The sequence below is a fragment of the Bidens hawaiensis genome, unplaced genomic scaffold (genome assembly GCF_021521415.1).
Source record: "Bidens hawaiensis isolate Kalapana, Puna unplaced genomic scaffold, B.hawaiensis_p1.1 tig00004539_1, whole genome shotgun sequence".
In the NCBI taxonomy this organism is placed as follows: Eukaryota; Viridiplantae; Streptophyta; class Magnoliopsida; order Asterales; family Asteraceae; genus Bidens; species Bidens hawaiensis.
Window position 1 is genome coordinate 387,401 of NW_027491276.1, and position 17,076 is coordinate 404,476.

The following is a 17,076-nucleotide window of genomic DNA, read 5'->3' on the forward strand; positions in this document are numbered from 1 at the left end:
TGTATTTGGTTTGTATATATTGTCAACTACTTGAAAGGTTAATCAGCCAAGCTCAATTCATTCTTCTGTTGCTTTTATCCATTATTTAGCATTGCCTTGCAGTATTTAAGTTGGTATGGATGATAGTTGTTAATAATGAGCTTTGCAGATTTTGCTATTAATCAAAACTTCTTGAAGAAAAACGTAGTTTATTCTAATCTATAAGCCCTACGAAGTGATCCATGGAGTGATTGGAAATGTAAAAGTGATTTTGGCTTCGAGGCTCTATTTTTATTGGTCTCGAGTTTAATCCCCTGCTCCAATAGTATATGCAGTGCTGGTCTTGACATGAATCTTGACTTTATGCGCCTATTAATATAAGCCACATATTAAGTTTTTGGACTAAAATGTGTGATACTGTGGTAGAATGCCTTTTGTAAATGATTGAATATGGTTTTAAAATCCGAATACAGCGTTACTGCATTCATGTTAAGACAGGTTCAGTATTACAACGTGTGGTATTTAACATGGATCAGCATAAATTATAGGATGGAGGAAGTACATCTTGGCAGTTTATATAAATTGCTTTATTCAACTTCAGAGTTCAGATTCAGAATTATCTATGCAATTAGACTTAACTTCTACTTAAATTGTTTAGAAACTGCACGCAGTTTCAAAATCCTTGTAATTAGTTCAGGACGAGTTAATTTCATACTTTTGGTTTTGCTATTGTAGAATACATGTATTGAGTAGAACTGAATGATATTTATGAACTTATTTATTGCAATTCTGCCAGTAGTTATTGGATCTAATTAGACTGTTAGCCACTTAGCCTCCCAGTGCATTGGTGTGGTAGCTATAAATGATTCAAATCCCTTGTATTTCACTATCTGTGTTGTTTTGTAAAATCAGGTCCAACTATCAAAAAGGATTATAAGAACAATAATTTGTATAAGAGTTGATAGACAACTATTTGGTACTGCTTAGGACATTTGCTTGGGTGATAATATATTGTTAACTTGTTAACATCTATCGTGTTGGCTACTATAAATTGCTCTAAAGTGTTTTTTAATTATTTTCTTTCCCTTTTTTATATGAATCGAAGCTTGACCAAATTTGATATGATTTGGAGCTTTGGACTTTAGATATTAGCCTATTTTATGTATGTTGAATGTGAAAAAAATAATGAATATTATCATTTTGTTGTTTTAGATGGCAAAGACCCAAAAGAATAAAGCAACCGCACATCACTTGGGGTTACTTAAGGTACATTTAACTTACTTCCTTCAAGTAGACTGCTTTTTGTGCACATTTAACTCATTAACCAGAACTGAATATTTCATTGGATATGTAATTTTACTATTTTAGGCTAAACTTGCAAAACTGAGAAGTATCATCAAAGGGTGGTGGAGGTGCCGGTGAAGGTTTTGATGTTACAAAAAGTGGTGATGCAAGGGTTGGTCTTGTGGGTTTCCCTTCTGTTGGGAAATCAACACTTTTAAATAAGTTAACTGGCACATTTTCAGAATTATCAATTTCATTAATATGTTGGAAAGTCAGTCAACACTTCTAAACAAGTTGACTTACTTTAGTGTCTGGTTCTTGCTACCAGGTTGCTTCATACGAGTTTACCACTCTCACCTGCATCCCAGGTGTTATCACATATCGAGGAGCTAAGATTCAGGTACTATTGTATATCTGTTTTACTTTATATTTCAAGTGTATATGTCTGCAAACATCAACCATAGATAACCTTGGCTATATGTTCATATTGTTATGGGCAGCTGCTGGATCTTCCTGGTATTATTGAGGGGGCTAGGGATGGAAAGGGTAGAGGAAGACAGGTAATCTGTGAATCCAATTCTTTCACTTTCTTGCAATTTTTTTTAAAATTAAAACTGTATAGATACCTAAGCATAAACCTTGTTGCTCAGTGATTGTATTATTATTTCTGAAAAAGGATTGTTCTTGATCTTTAGGTTATCAGCACTGCCAGGGCATGCAACTGTATCCTGATTGTGCTGGATGCAATAAAGCCAATAACACACAAACTTTTGATTGAAAAGGAGCTTGAAGGGTTTGGTATCAGGTAAGTTTTGAGAAATGTGTTCGGTTACTCGTTTCTTTTAGGGATGTTCACGGCCCGGTTCGGGCCGGTTTTGATGGGATTTCTTGGTTAACCCGGTAACTACGGATTTTAGAAAAACTAAACCAAACTGGCCAGGTTGCTGTGGTTTGGCCAAAAAGGTTCAGTTTTGACGGTTTGGTTCGTTTAATTCAACATTGAAATTGTACCGTTAGGTATCCGAAAGTTCAGTAAAATGGTAGCTTTAGAAAAGACCAAACATTTTGTTTTATTTGCCTTTATAAAATATTCAAGGGTTTACAAAAAAAAGTGCGAAAAGTGAAACAAAACGTGAATCAGTTAAATTAATAATCTATATGCATTATAATTAAAGATCTTATACATATTATAATTGTTAGATCCACATACGTGGCAATTATTTTTCTATTATAATTATATAATAAAAGTACTTATAGTTGTTAGATTCATATTCGTTTTGTAACTTCCATTATACCTTTTTACATTAATATCTTGGTCAGCTCCAAACCGTAAACCTAATCGTGAAACCTGTTTTTTTCAAAATTCAAACTGTAAACTGAATCATATTACTCCTAATTTGGCCAATTTAGTTCGGTTTTAGCTCAACTTTAGTTATGCGTTGAAACATCCCAATGGTTTTGAACATCCCTAGTTGCTTTCCACTTGGTATCCTAATTTTGAGAAATTAAAAATAGATCAACGTTTGGCATCTTGTATGGTAGAATAATAACCTTTTTTTTCTATCAAGCTTGTTCTGTATTTTGTTTTTATGGTTGCAGGTTAAATAAGGAGCCCCCAAATCTAACATTTAGGAAAAAAGAAAAGGGAGGGATCAATTTCACATCAACAGTTGCTAATACACATCTGGATCTCGAAACAGTGAAGGCCATATGCAGTGAATACAAAATACATAATGCTGATGTCACCCTTAGGTTTGATGCAACCGCTGACGACCTCATCGTTGTCATCGAAGGCAGCAGGATATACACCCCTTGCATATATGCTGTCAACAAAATAGATCAGATAACACTTGAAGAGCTTGAAATATTAGATAAACTTCCTCACTACTGCCCTGTTAGGTACCCTATTATTCTTTTTAAATATTGTTATTATAGTGGCATTGTTGTAATTTCTGTAATGCGTTACAGTGCTCACTTGGAATGGAACCTTGATGGTCTGCTAGAAATGATATGGGAATATTTAAATTTGACCCGTATATACACAAAACCGAAGGGGATGAATCCGGATTATGAAGACCCTGTAATTCTTTCGTCTAAAAAGAAAACCGTTGAGGATTTCTGCTTTAGAATCCATAAGGACATGCTTAAGCAGTTTAAGTAGTAACTGATTTTTCTGAAGTAATATTTGTAAAACTAGAAAAAAATAATTGTTGGTGATAAAAATATGAGATTTTGTTTTTAAGAATTTGTCGCTGGTTCACTTTAATGCAGTGCACTGGTCTGGGGTTCTAGTGCAAAACACAAGCCGCAAAGAGTTGGTAAGGTACACTGTCCTTTTTATATTTTTATCGATAGTTAGCATGTCAACAGGGTCCTTGGGATTATATTACTAATGATTCTTATATATATTTTTTTATAAATGATAGGAACATGAGCTTGAAGATGAAGATGTTGTGCAGTTATCAAGAAAGTTTAGAACTCAAATCCGTCAAATCGTTTACTCATCTTATTATTTGGAAGGGAGTATAGAAAAGCCTATTCATGGCACCGCCCTATCGAGTTGGGTAAGTTGCATGTTAGGCTTATCAAATGCATTGGGTGGTTTCTTGAGCTTGTTTTGTGCACTGCATGATGATGTGTCTTAAACATTATGACAAAGAAATCATAAATTAAGCAGATTAGTGTATTGTGATTGTTCCAGTATAATCATTTAGAATTCCTTAAACTTTTGTTTATGCTTTTTGAACTAAATTTTCAAGTAATGTTTGTGGTATCAAAAATACAAGTGATCATATGCGTATGCTGTTGTCTTAGCTCTTCCTAATTTAGTCAATGAGAAATCAAGTTCTTAAATTGTTGTCGAACGTTTAGTTTTGTGGAGGATGGGTCTCAATTATGTGAGTATCCGATGCCTCTAACTCAACTTGGTTATCTCAGCACAATGTTTACAAAAATTATGATAGTACTTCTGTGTTAGTAAATTTGCTTAACTGTGCCAATTGTACTAGAGAAGTGTTTTAAGCAATATAGAAAAGTGGTGTATTGACTGCATAGTTGCTAAACTTGTATCTTATCATCTAAATTACCCGTAACATGTAGATTGTGTGTTTTACTTCGATCCAGAGGCTCGTCATGGGTGCCTTATTCAGAGAACATATGGTTTAAAGTCATCAGCAATAGCTAAGTGAGAATATACCATTAAACACGTTTTTATACTCGAAACCTTGTTTATAATAGTCAAAAACACCATGACATTCAACGTTGAGGTGTCGTTACCAACTCCGCCTCTATCTAGCGCTAACCCAACGTTGGCTAGGCATTTTACAGCAGCATTACTCAATTTCACATACAACTCGAATCCTCCCAACTATGTTTTGATCCCAACACTACCCAGTTTATGTTCAAATTTCACTTTATACTGATTCATCCCCAAAAGTATATTGTGATTCAACAAGTTTATATACACGTTAAAACTTCTTTTCAAACTCTGGTGAAGTTCCCCAACTTCAAATGCACGCAAATCTTGTCTCGCTTGGAATCAGTGAAATGTGGTCGCTTGATTAGTTGATGTTGGTACTCAATCGTCTAAACAAGTGGTCATTGTATTGAATATACCAAGGATATCTTATAATTGTGATATGATTCTAGTATAACTTCTGTCCATATGTAATTGTATTTGTATTCACCATTTGAATTATAACATGGTATCACGGCCTTTAATTAAACCCTTAAATAACGTTTGGTATGCGTGAATGACATGAGGAATTAGTTTATCTCCTTTTTGTTCAAGCGACACAACCAGCCGCCCCCTCCTCTTCATCGACCATGGTCAATCAAAGAAAACCCGACAACAGTGAAGACTCGGTGGAATCCAAGACCACCGGTCTATTCGGTTTCTTATATCCTAACCAAAATCCGCACCATGTACACTTTGGTGGACTAAACTCTTCAATTTACATGATATGGCTTACAAGGTGCTCGATCACATCGACGCAGAGCACCACCTGCTGAAACAGATATTGGTTACGGTTGATGGAAGCAGATTTGATGCTTTAAAAAAAGAAACACACACTGGCGGATCTTGAATACATAATATAAGTGGGCCGAAGGTTCTTGAACAATAATTTAGATGGGCCGGACTCGATGCATATAATATATATATATATATATATATATATATATATATATATTTGGAAAAATTAGACTACTTAACGAAAAAGTTAGGTGGGCCACGTCCTACCCGATGCATTCTTTGTTCAAGCCCACACAAAGATCAGCACCATGAGTGGAGCACTAGAGCGCTACTACAAGGTGGGCCTGGAAATGACCTAGAAATCCTAACATTATACCATATATATATGAAAAGAAACCTAATGCTACAGTAAACGTATAGAGGTCCTGTTTTTTTTTTAATATTTCGAAATCTGTTTTTGTATTTATTGATTTGATACTAACAATAGTAACAAAAATGGAAGTTGTTGTGACGGTATTGTTGTGTTGTAAGTTGTAGGACACGAGTTCAAATCTCTATTTAGCCGATTTTTAGTGTTTTTTTTAAATAGAAATAGATTTTTGTATGTATGATGATTTCATACCAACTCAAGCAATAGAAAAGTAAGATGGTGTTATGGTAAAGTTATTGTAATGTATTATGTTTTTTTGTGTTTAAACCTTAAAAAAGGTCTAAAATAAAAGACCGAGATGATGGGAAAACAAATTATTAATACAATACTCATGATTCTATCGGATCGACGTAAAAAACAGATAATTTAGGTTCGGGTCAAAGCAAGCCAATTTAGAAAATGTGTTTATCTGGTTCTCTTCTCCCAGGAGCAAAATCAAACTGCAAATAGGTCTCAATCTTTTATTCAGATTCTATTTTGTTTCAAATTTATAAACGTCAAAGATTATAATCACTAATCTACTAAAAAGAAAACGGGTCAAATTGGTCAAGAGCCGGTGTCTTTCTAATGCACAAAGCTCTAGATCAGTTGTTATTAATATTTATATAAAAATTTTGATAACCGTTTTTGACAAATTGATTACTTGTAGAAAATAAAATGATCCAGAGCTTTATGCATTAAAAAGACATCGAATCTCGAGCAAATTGACATTCGACCAAGAAGACCCGTTTTCATTTAAGTTGTTTATAATGATTATAAATTTATACATGAGCTTCTTAAATCTGAAACACAATAGAAACTCAATGAAAGATTTGTACCTTTTTGCAGTTTGAGCTGATTTATGCAAGAAAAGAACCTCACGAATGCATTTTAAACCGCCCGTTCTAACCCAAACCAAAATATGCATTTTTAAAAATGGCCCGTTCTGATTCAAACCAAAGTAGTCATTTTTAAATCGGCTCATTCTTACCTCAACTCATTACAACCCATTACCCAGCCCCACCGGCTTTGCAAGGTATACAAACACCCAGTCATTTTATATGCATAATCAACACATTCAGCGGTTTATAAACGAGCAGATTGAATGGGTAAAACGGATCATGTTGGTTGACCTAAACTTTGTCCACGTTTTTATATATAGTTTATTTTAATACGATAATACTCTATAACTTTTAATAAAGAAATTAACTGAGCGATTTTAGAGTTTCCTCCATTTAACCGGTTCTCATTTTAGCTAAATTTTTCATTTTACACCTTTGATCCTCAACAGGTTCATAAAACATAACCCAAGTCAGCGAGTTCATAAAGCATTACCCAAATCAAATGTCTTACCATCACATGCTAAAAGTTACATAGCTCCCAATCAACTTGTGTCAAATCAAGAAGCTCAACGCCACCACCTTCGAACAGGATCTATGTGAAAACAGAACTTCGTCAATGGTCAAACAATCATAAGCAATATGCAAACCGATACAGAACTATACTTACCAAGTGTTTTCTCGTGCTGATGTCAAATCGCTTGATGATACCAAACAATCTAGATAACACACACATGAACAGAATAGCTTTTTTAACACACATGATATGTGACAGTGTTTCGCAACAAGAGGTGGCAATCTCGACTCGAAACAAAGAACTGACCATTTGATATTATGTTATCGTAAAAAACAAACTTTCAATTCGGTTTCAAACAGAGTTTAAGGATTTTCATTTTCAATTTGAATGTTTTAAGTAATTTATAAGAACTAATAAACAGTGTATCCCAAATACTTTAGACCCAATTTATAATAATCAATTAATCATTATATAATGTATATAATGTATATATACATTATATATGTGTGAACCCTCGGGTGGGCAAAAGTAAAGTTGCCTGGCGGAAGGTTAATCAGGCATCATGTGGTGGCGTTGATAGCCGAAAGACAAGGGTACATGCACCAATCGGCCGGTGTCCTGATGGTTGATGTTATGTGTCTTATGTCCAAGGCTTGACGCAAAACTACTATCGAGCCGGGGGTCTCGCCGGAGGCAGCCTCTCTATTCCTATGGGGTAGAGGTAAGGCTGTCTACATCTTACCCTCCTCAGACCCTACCATAGCTTTGCTATTGGTGGGATATACTGGGTACGATGATGATGATGATGATGATGATGAATTAATCATTATATAACAAAAGATATAGACCCAAGCGCACCCCTACCGAACCAGTTTTGACCCACTACCCGACCCACCTACTTTGCCACCTCTAATCCCAGTTTGTCAACAGGATCAAAACACTTGATGTCGCATTATTAGTTACAAGTTAATGATTAGGGAATTCAGTAATATGTATAGTCAACCATGTTGAAGTGATACCTGTATGACTCGGGCTTACGAATCACTAGAACTTGCCCAACGCAATCATGCGGTATGTTTGTGTGATCAGTGACACTACTTGAACATCCTATGAACAGGAAAATAGGATCTTAACTTGCACTTTAAAAATCTTTTTAACTCATACACATCAATCTTAATATTAAATAAGTAATACCTGCTTGTTGAACGCAATTCTTGTAAGCCTATATAAGAAGCAATACACGGATCAGTCATGATTACATATTACCACCATAATGCATATTGTTCAGTTATTATGAGAAACATCATACATACATCTTTTCTACCAGAAGGAAGTGCCTTTGTTTTTAGGGTTATAGCCGCCTGGCATGCAACCATTTTTTTTGCAACATCTAAAGCAGACAATTTTGATTTTTTAGGCCTCGGGAAATTTGATTTATTAGGTCTCACTCCCAGTTTCGTTCGACAGCCCAAAGAACCACAGTGACAATCTTGGTCTGCACCAAACTGTACAAATCTGCTAATTCTATTAGAGAGCAGTACAGGCGCAAACAAGCCGAGCTAAAGTTCCAAATGCTAAAAGCTCGAACCGAGCCGCCTGAGCTCAAGCCGAAATGTAAACTCGATTTTTTAATGAAACCAGGCTTCATATATGAGCTCACCTAGGCTCGCGAGCCTGTTTAGCTTTATTATTTATTTCAACATAATAATTTTAATAAGTATCTATTACATAAGACAGAATTACAGAAATTGTCCTTTATGTTTATATCAGATTTCACTCATTGTCCTTTATCTTTAAAATTAACGTGTTTTGTACTTTATGTTTCCAAATGTTACAACGTTTGTTCTTTAGCCCTAACCTAGTTAGTTTTTCTCGTTAAGTTTGGATATGTTCCTTGTACATGAGGGCAAATTGGTCTTTTTAACTATTTAACTAAAAATATTTTAATAAACAAAAATGTATTAAAAAACTCAAAACTATATTATATATATAAATATTTAATAAATAATAATAATAATAATTTCCAATATAAATTAATAATTCCAAAATAAAAAAAATATGCTCATAAACACCACCACAGGTCACCCACCCTGCCGGAAGGCCAACCACCACCTGTCACCCACCCAGCCGGTAGACCACAACCAGTTACCACTCTGATAGGGTTCGATAGATTATAGATTGAATTTAGAGAAGATAATAAGGATAAATCGAAGAACGGTTATATTATTGAAAACGTAAAGGTTACAAGTTTCCGGGCCGAGCCCTCTCTCACCGCATACGCAAGAGCCATGGCAATGCCATATTCAACATAAACATACCCTCCTCTCCCTATTGGCTATTAATACGTATTTATAGAAATATAATTACACTTAACCCCCTCCCAAACTAGACAAATGACAATTAAGACTAAAACTAGAATATGATTCCTATCACACTCCATCGGAATGCCATCATCTGCCGCTACATCACCGACGGGAGATCACAAACGTCGGTCGATTTTTGCTTTAAATTGGCTTCGACCATCGGCTAATTATCCACGAGTTGCAGGTTTCCGGTAGTCGATGTCCACGCCAAAAACGGGTATGTATAATACGATCTGCCACTGCCGCCAACAACCCTCACCGTCTTTCGTTTTTCCGGCGATAGATGATGACGAAAATCCAGATCTGACCTCCATGAACACCGACGATGTTGCAGGTTTTCCTTTTTCCCCTCTTTTTGATTTTAAGGTTTAAGTTTAAGTTGCTTGGTGTCGAAGAGGATGGATTTCCGGCGGTGGTTTAGGGTTTCAGGGATTTGAAGATGGGGTGAGCTAGTTGCGCTGGTGAGCTAGCTGTAGTGGTGACTTTCAGTTGCAGTGGTGGTGGCTCACCGGACGGTGGTGGCGGCTCGCCGGAGATGAACGTGTAGTGGCGGCGAAGGAACATGAACAACTGGGAGAGGGAAGGTAAGGTTTGGATAAAGAATATTTATAAATAATTTAATTATATTGTTTTTAATAATTGAAAGAATTAGTTTTTAAATAAATTATGAAATGACTAACTTGCCCTCATGTGCAAGGCATGTGAACTGATTTAACGAGAAAAATTAACTGGGTTAGGGTCAAAGGACAAACGGTGTAACATTTGAAAACATAAAGTACAAAACACGTTAATTTTAAAGATAAAGGACAGTGAGTGAAATTTGATACAAACATAAAGGACAATTTCTGTAATTCTGTCATTACATAATAAATATAATTTTACATAAAGTTAGATTAAAAATAAGAACACATATCATAAGAAACCAACATACTTACTATTTATTCTCTCTCCCAAAAGGCCACGGTTTTTTGCACATTAAAGTCCCACTACAGATTAATTTGAACTAAATTGTGAAAAACGTTTTTTCCAAAACAACTTGGAACTAATACATCAGCTTGTTTTGCTTATGTGTCCTTACCTTATGGTGGCTTATATTTGTTTTATCCAAGTTCTTTTTTAAACAAATTGGATGTACCCGTTACAAGTTGTTCTAAACAAATTGGATGTAGAGGGACTTTAACATGCAAAAAAACTGTTTAGTGCCTTCCGAAAGAATAATATAGAAAATGTGTTGCTTTATATGATATTTGCCCTACAAAACAACTCAATAAATATATTATATTATGTATATGTATATAATTAAAACTATAAATAAGACAAAAATATTTATATATGTATATAAATAAGATAATTAAATAATAACAAATTATAATAATCAGGCTGACCTCGAGCTTGAAAATTTCTCACGAACCAAGTTCGAGCATGAAAGTTTTCTCACAAACTGAGCTCGGGCTTTAAATATACAGTTCGAAACGAGCCAAGCTCGGCTCGTTTACACCCCTTGATAATTAAATAATAACAAATTATAATAATCAGGCTGACCTCGAGCTTGAAAATTTCTCACGAACCAAGTTCGAGCATGAAAGTTTTCCCACAAACTGAGCTCGGGCTTTAAATATACAGTTCGAAACGAGCCAAGCTCGGCTCGTTTACACCCCTAGATACCAGTAGAGGTGGCAAAATAACAGATGTTTGGTATCTGAATCACTTTTAGCCCCAAAAAAATTTAACTCATATATAAAAAAGAAGTGACTGATATATTTACACCAAGGAATGTGCACCTACCGGTAATCATAGTTCAGGCTCTCACCCTTCTTTATATCCCGGGTTGCAAATATGGCGATTCTCGTTTCACCATCAATCCTCCTGAGCAGATGAACAATATTAGACAACTGTGTTTGTTATAATGTTATGAAAACATATTTAAAATAAAAAGATAAGAACAACCATTTCTGCATCTCAGTATTTGGAGAACAACTATGATTTATATATCTTGATATATTTCCTTTGTGTGTAGCATCAATCACCATGTCGTGTTTAACCTCACACAAGTAAAAGTTTGTTTCCCCCTTATCCTTCATTTTCCAAAGCCTTTCTTCACACGTTTTGTCATCAATAACTGCATCGGGGGTAAAACAGGAAAATCAGATATCATTCTTACTTCTGAGAGATAATATACTTAATAACTTAAAGATGCTACCTTCTCCCAGATATTCAATTATGAATTCCCCTTGCATGATATCCTCATCAGCAACAACCCCCGAGCCGCATTTTTCAGTCTAAGAAAGTAAGTTAGTTTAATATGATGCAAAACGATAACAGTGACATTACATACATGTTGCAAGTATCACCCATTTTTCAAGAAATGGGTTGATTCAGGTATAAAAAAATGCTCTTACAGGTTCCACTTGGATCTAACAAAATTATACCACAGGTCCATTTATGTCTCCTCAAATTATACAATGGGTCATAAAAATAAACTTTGCTACCTAAAACCGACCCAAGAGTGTGTGCGTCACCCACCACCTACTGGCAAAACTTGATATTAATCACACTTACTTATGTAGTACCTGCACTAGCTTCAGTTTCTTCAGAGGCCTTTGATCGAATGGTATATTAGGGCATGATTCATCACATTTGCAGTTAGACGAACAGGTGGAAAATAGCATCCTGCAACATGAATTTATCTTGTCAGTCTGTAATTAATTCAAAAATCAAAACTCAGCAGCCTAGTTCTTTCTCAAATATCAAGTAGTTGTTAGTTCTTACCCACAGTGGCAATCTTTACCACAAATACCAGAAGAACCTAGTGTTGAGCTGCAGGAGCAAAATATTCCATCATCCTCCACTCGAACTCGTTTCTTAACCTTCTTTGTTGGAATTGGATATATATCTTAGGTATATGTTAATCTCAACAAAAATCAGATGGATGCATGTAGAATATAAACACACACTGACGAAGATGGTCAAACAACATATTATCCAAGTGAGGCACACATCAAGATCTAAACAATTACAATGGATACTGCGGCTTATGTAGGTAAAGTTAGGTTTCGATTTATGTAACTGGTCAGGAAGTCCAATCTCAGCAGGCTTTCCAAACTCCTTGGGCAAACTTTCAAGCATCTGCCCCATTTCACCGTGTTCAATCTTCTGTATTAACAAAATCAACATAAACAAAACATTATATGGCGTTGATCGGTGATTCATGTGTAAGGATATTAACTAAGTGATGGATATTGATTACAAATTATCGTCGTAATAAATATTGTTCAATTATTATGAGAAACAGCATACATACATCTTTTTTACCAGAAAGAAGTGCTTTTGCTTCTAGAGTATTTATAGCCACCTGGCATGCAACCATCTTTATTGCAGCATCTGTAGAGACATTTGATTTTTTAGGCCTCGCTCCCAGTTTCGTTCGACAGCCCAAAGAACCGCAGTAGCAATCTTGGTCTGCACCAAACCGCATAAACCTGCTAATTCTATTAGAGACCACTCAGACCAGTAGGTGTAAACAAGCCGAGCTCAAGATTGGCTCACTAAATAATCGAACCAAGGAGCCTGAGCTCAAGCCTAAAAATAAATCGTTTAATAAACGAACCCGAGCTTCATATACGAGCTCAACTAGGCTCAGGAGCCTATCGAGCTTTTTTATTTATATATACAAAATAACTTTCAGTCAGTATCTATTACATAACAATGATTAAAGATAATTATATGTATAGTTAGAACAAAAATAAGAAAAAATATCATAAAAACCAACATGCTATTTTTTTCTCACAAAAGTCCCTTAACATTTTTTTGCACATTAAAGTGCCTCTACATGTTAACTTTGAACTAAAATGTGAAACTATTTTTCCAAAACAACTTCGAAAGGGTACATCCAGTTGTGTTTTGCTTACATCTCCTTTCTTTCTACATGGCTTTTATTTTTTTTTTCTTTATCCGAGATGCTGTTTAAACAATTTGGATCACCGGCTACAAGATTTATAAAAAATTCACATGATTGTTCAAATTTAACATGTGGTTGAACTTTGATGTGCAAAAAATTGTTGAGGGACTTCTGTGAGATATAATAAAAAATATGTTGGTTTGTATGGTATAATCTCTAAAAACAACTATATAAAATATATTATATTATATATTTAATTAGAATGATAGATAATATAAAATATTTTTATCCGTATGTGTGTGTATAAGATATAAAGATAACCAACAAACTATTATAAACAAGCCAAGCTCGAATTTATAAATTTCTCACTAGCCAAATTTGAGCTTAAAAGTTTTCTCACAAACTAAGCTCGAGCTTTGAATATATAGTACGAAACTAGCAGAGCTCAGCTCGTTTACAGCCCCAGATACCAATAAAGGTGGCAAAATGACAGGTGATTTTGATATATAAATCACTTTTTGCCACAAAAAAATTAACCGTTCTATAAAAATTAGCGTGTCAAATATAATTAAATAATGAAATGTGCACATACTTGTAATCATAGGTCAGATGCTCACCCTTCTTTATATCCCGGCTAGCAAATATGACCATTCTCGTTTCACCATCAACGGTCCTGAACAGATGAACTACATTTAGACAACTGTATTTGTTATAATGTTATGATGACTTATTTTAGATAAAAAGATAAGAACAAAACCATTTCTGCATCTCAGCATTTGGAGAACAACTATGATTCATATATCTTGACATATTTCCTTTGTGTGTAGCATCAATCACCGTTTGTCGGTTAACTTCGCAGAAGTAAAAGTTTGTTTCCCCCTGAGACTTCAGCCTCCAAAGCCTTTCTTCACATGTTTTGTAATCAATAACTGCATCAACGAAAAAAAAAAAAAGAATATTAGATATCATTCTTACTTCTGAGAGAGTATATTTGATAACCTAAAGATGTTACCTTCTCCCACATATTCAATTATAAACTCCCCTTGCATGATATCTTCTTCAGAAACAACCCCAAGGCCACATTTTTCAGTCTAAGAAAGCAAGTTAGTTTAATATTGATGTAAAACAAAATGAATGGCATTACACACATCTTATGCCCATTAGTCAAGAAATGGGTTGATTTAGGTTAAAAAAAAAGATGTTCTCTTATAGGTTCATTTGGGTCTAGAAAAATTATACAACACATCAATTTAAGTCTGCTGAAATTATACAATGGGCCAAAACAAGCCACTATGACATGTACAAGCTTTAATGGGTCTAGTGAGCATCACCCACCACCTATTGGCAAAATTTGGTATTATGTACACAAAGTTACTAACATAGCACCTGCACTAGCTTCATTTTCTTCACAGGCCTTTGATCAAATGGTATGCAAACATCAAGGCATGAATCATCACATTCAGGGTTAGGCGAATAGCTAAACATTAGAATCCTGCAGCATGAAGTTATATTGTGAGTGTACAAATGGCTACTGGTGTCTAAGGTTAATTAAAAACCCTGCAGCTTAGTTGTTACCCAGAGCGGCAATCTCTACCACAAACAGCAGAAGAACCTGGTGTTGAGCTGCAGGAACAGGGCACTCCATAATCCCATGGAACGCCCATCTTTGTAGGATATATATCTTAGGTATGTGTTAATCTCAACAAATATCAGACGTATGCACATAAATATGGCCAGACAACATTAATATTATACAAGTGAATTGTGTGTTAAATAGCTGTTATAATTGTCCATGATATTAAAATTAGCATTATCCCAGCGAAAAATGAAAAGTAAGTAGCATGGATACTGCGGCTTATGAAGGTAAAGTGAGGTTTGTTATTATTTAAAGGAAGTCGAAACTCAAGCAGCGGTGGTTCTCGAATCTCCTTTGGCAGCATCTGCCCCATTTCAGTCATCTCATCTGTATTATTATTATTATTAAAAATTAGTAATTAAACCTAAGCAGAGCGGAGAGAATGAAGTTAAGTTAACGATGAATGACAAGAGCAAATGAAATGAAAGCGGTGAATAATTGAAGAAAGAGTTGAATCATCAATTTTGAAAATCAAATGAAACCCTAGCGATTGAGTAAATGTGCATCATATTAACAGGAAGTGGAGATGACGAATAATAATAATAATAATAATATAACATACCGGCGGTGTCAAGTGAAGGGAATCAGGGTTGAGTTTTAACCGGCGAAAATGATGGATTGATGGATGGATTATAATTACATTTTGTTGCCGTCGGGATTTACGGTAAATAGCGTCCACCGCTTTTCTTTTCTTTTCTTTTCTTTTCTTTTCTTTTTCTACTCACGTTTTAATTAATTTTGAGTGTCCGGATGGATGGATCCATGTCATATTCACATTATATTCTTTGTGTTTGACGGTTTCTAAAGGGGTTTGCTAGAGATAAACCCACTTAGCTTATTTACACACCATTCCCCCATCTAATCATAGGCCTCATACGCAACGTATGCTGGCATACACAACGTTTAGAATAATAACTTAAGTTAGTCAATCCATGTCATATTCACATTATATTCTTTGTGTTTGACGGTTTCTAAAGGGGTTTGCTAGAGATAAACCCACTTAGCTTATTTACACACCATTCCCCCATCTAATCATAGGCCTCATACGCAACGTATGCTAGCATACACAACGTTTAGAATAATAACTTAAGTTAGTCAAATCAAGGAAGCCATACGAGTCATATGCTTCAGAAACTATACGAGTCATATGCTTTTGTATACAGTTCGTATTATATGGAAGACGAGACGTATAAGGCGTGAAACGTATTTAATCCATCAATCTCTCACATATATTTAGGCCTCATTGATTCTTTGACCATATTGTAAGACTGTAAGACAAATATTAGGAATAAAATGAATCTCTCAACCATATAAATTGTGTGATCTCATAGGGTTTTTTACTTACTTACTTCTTTGAACGATATACATCTAACAATGAAGTTTGTGTGTATTTTACTCACTTCTTTCTCCCCCTTCATCCCTTCCAAATGTTGTTAAAAATATTATTAACCTAAATTTATTTTTCCAGCCACATTGATAAATTTCATTGATGAAATGCATAAATTTGAAGAATGTTTTGTGGAATCCGATGAATACTTCGCCACCGTTTTTTTGGAATCTGGTCATTTTTTCACAACCGAACAGGTATAGGTTTTCTATTCATGTTTGTACATACGAAGCGTTTATTAATTTTACTTAAAAGTTGTTCATATGAATCGTATGCTTTTCATATTATTCGTATTGTTTATACAAAAGCCATATGAACCGTATAACATTACATACAAATCGTATGATATCTGAAAAAGTATTACAGCATACGCAATGTATGCTGAGCATACGAAACGTATGCTGAATGGTGTGCAAATATGTCTACTTAATAGGTGTAGATGGTGTACCTTTAGAATTTGCCTTTCTAAAATATTAACTATACTGTTTATAGTGTTACTCATGTAATCGGTAATCTCATACCCATACGCGTTTGTAAAACCGTGTCTCGTACCCTGCTCATTACCCGTCCGGGTATCGGGTATATATGTTGGGACTTTCAAGTGCATTTTTTTAATCATTATAGTTATTTATACCTTTTATTCATACAACAATTATTACAAATTTAAATATAATGCATTCCATATATAGAAGTATGACAATAAATAAATAATATCATTATAATTTTTATATAGTTTTATATATATATAATATGTTTATTAAATTTGTTTCACAACCTATAAAATACAAAGA

General features: G+C 34.7%; 1 protein-coding gene and 1 pseudogene across 4 annotated transcripts; one reads left to right on the forward strand and one right to left on the reverse strand.

Moving 5' to 3' along the window:
- The first annotated feature begins 429 nt into the window (after positions 1–429).
- LOC143626920 (developmentally-regulated G-protein 3-like) lies at positions 430–3,908 on the forward strand (annotated as a pseudogene). The gene is made up of 10 exons (XR_013152510.1): positions 430–537; positions 1,192–1,245; positions 1,348–1,534; positions 1,592–1,663; positions 1,764–1,823; positions 1,959–2,068; positions 2,863–3,162; positions 3,232–3,423; positions 3,535–3,586; positions 3,690–3,908. The product of XR_013152510.1 is annotated as a developmentally-regulated G-protein 3-like (transcript).
- A 2,971-nt stretch (positions 3,909–6,879) lies between these two features.
- On the reverse strand, positions 6,880–15,148 carry LOC143626930 (putative histone-lysine N-methyltransferase ASHH4). Of its 3 annotated transcripts, none has more exons than XM_077096861.1 (16): positions 15,112–15,148; positions 14,838–14,943; positions 14,649–14,754; positions 14,275–14,353; positions 14,020–14,191; positions 13,855–13,935; positions 12,666–12,843; positions 12,391–12,517; positions 12,134–12,257; positions 11,935–12,034; positions 11,565–11,643; positions 11,312–11,483; positions 11,150–11,230; positions 8,021–8,516; positions 7,155–7,203; positions 6,880–7,079 (listed from the first exon to the last, which is right to left on the reverse strand). In XM_077096861.1, exons 2-14 carry the CDS (start codon positions 14,924–14,926, stop codon positions 8,264–8,266), a joined length of 1,641 nt encoding a protein of 546 aa, XP_076952976.1. In that variant the 5' UTR covers positions 14,927–14,943; positions 15,112–15,148; the 3' UTR covers positions 6,880–7,079; positions 7,155–7,203; positions 8,021–8,263. The 3 variants fall into 3 exon arrangements, with proteins under 3 accessions (XP_076952976.1, XP_076952972.1, XP_076952973.1); XM_077096857.1 differs by having other exon boundaries at positions 12,666–12,852; XM_077096858.1 differs by having other exon boundaries at positions 11,150–11,227; positions 11,309–11,483; positions 12,666–12,852.
- Positions 15,149–17,076: the final 1,928 nt, after the last annotated feature.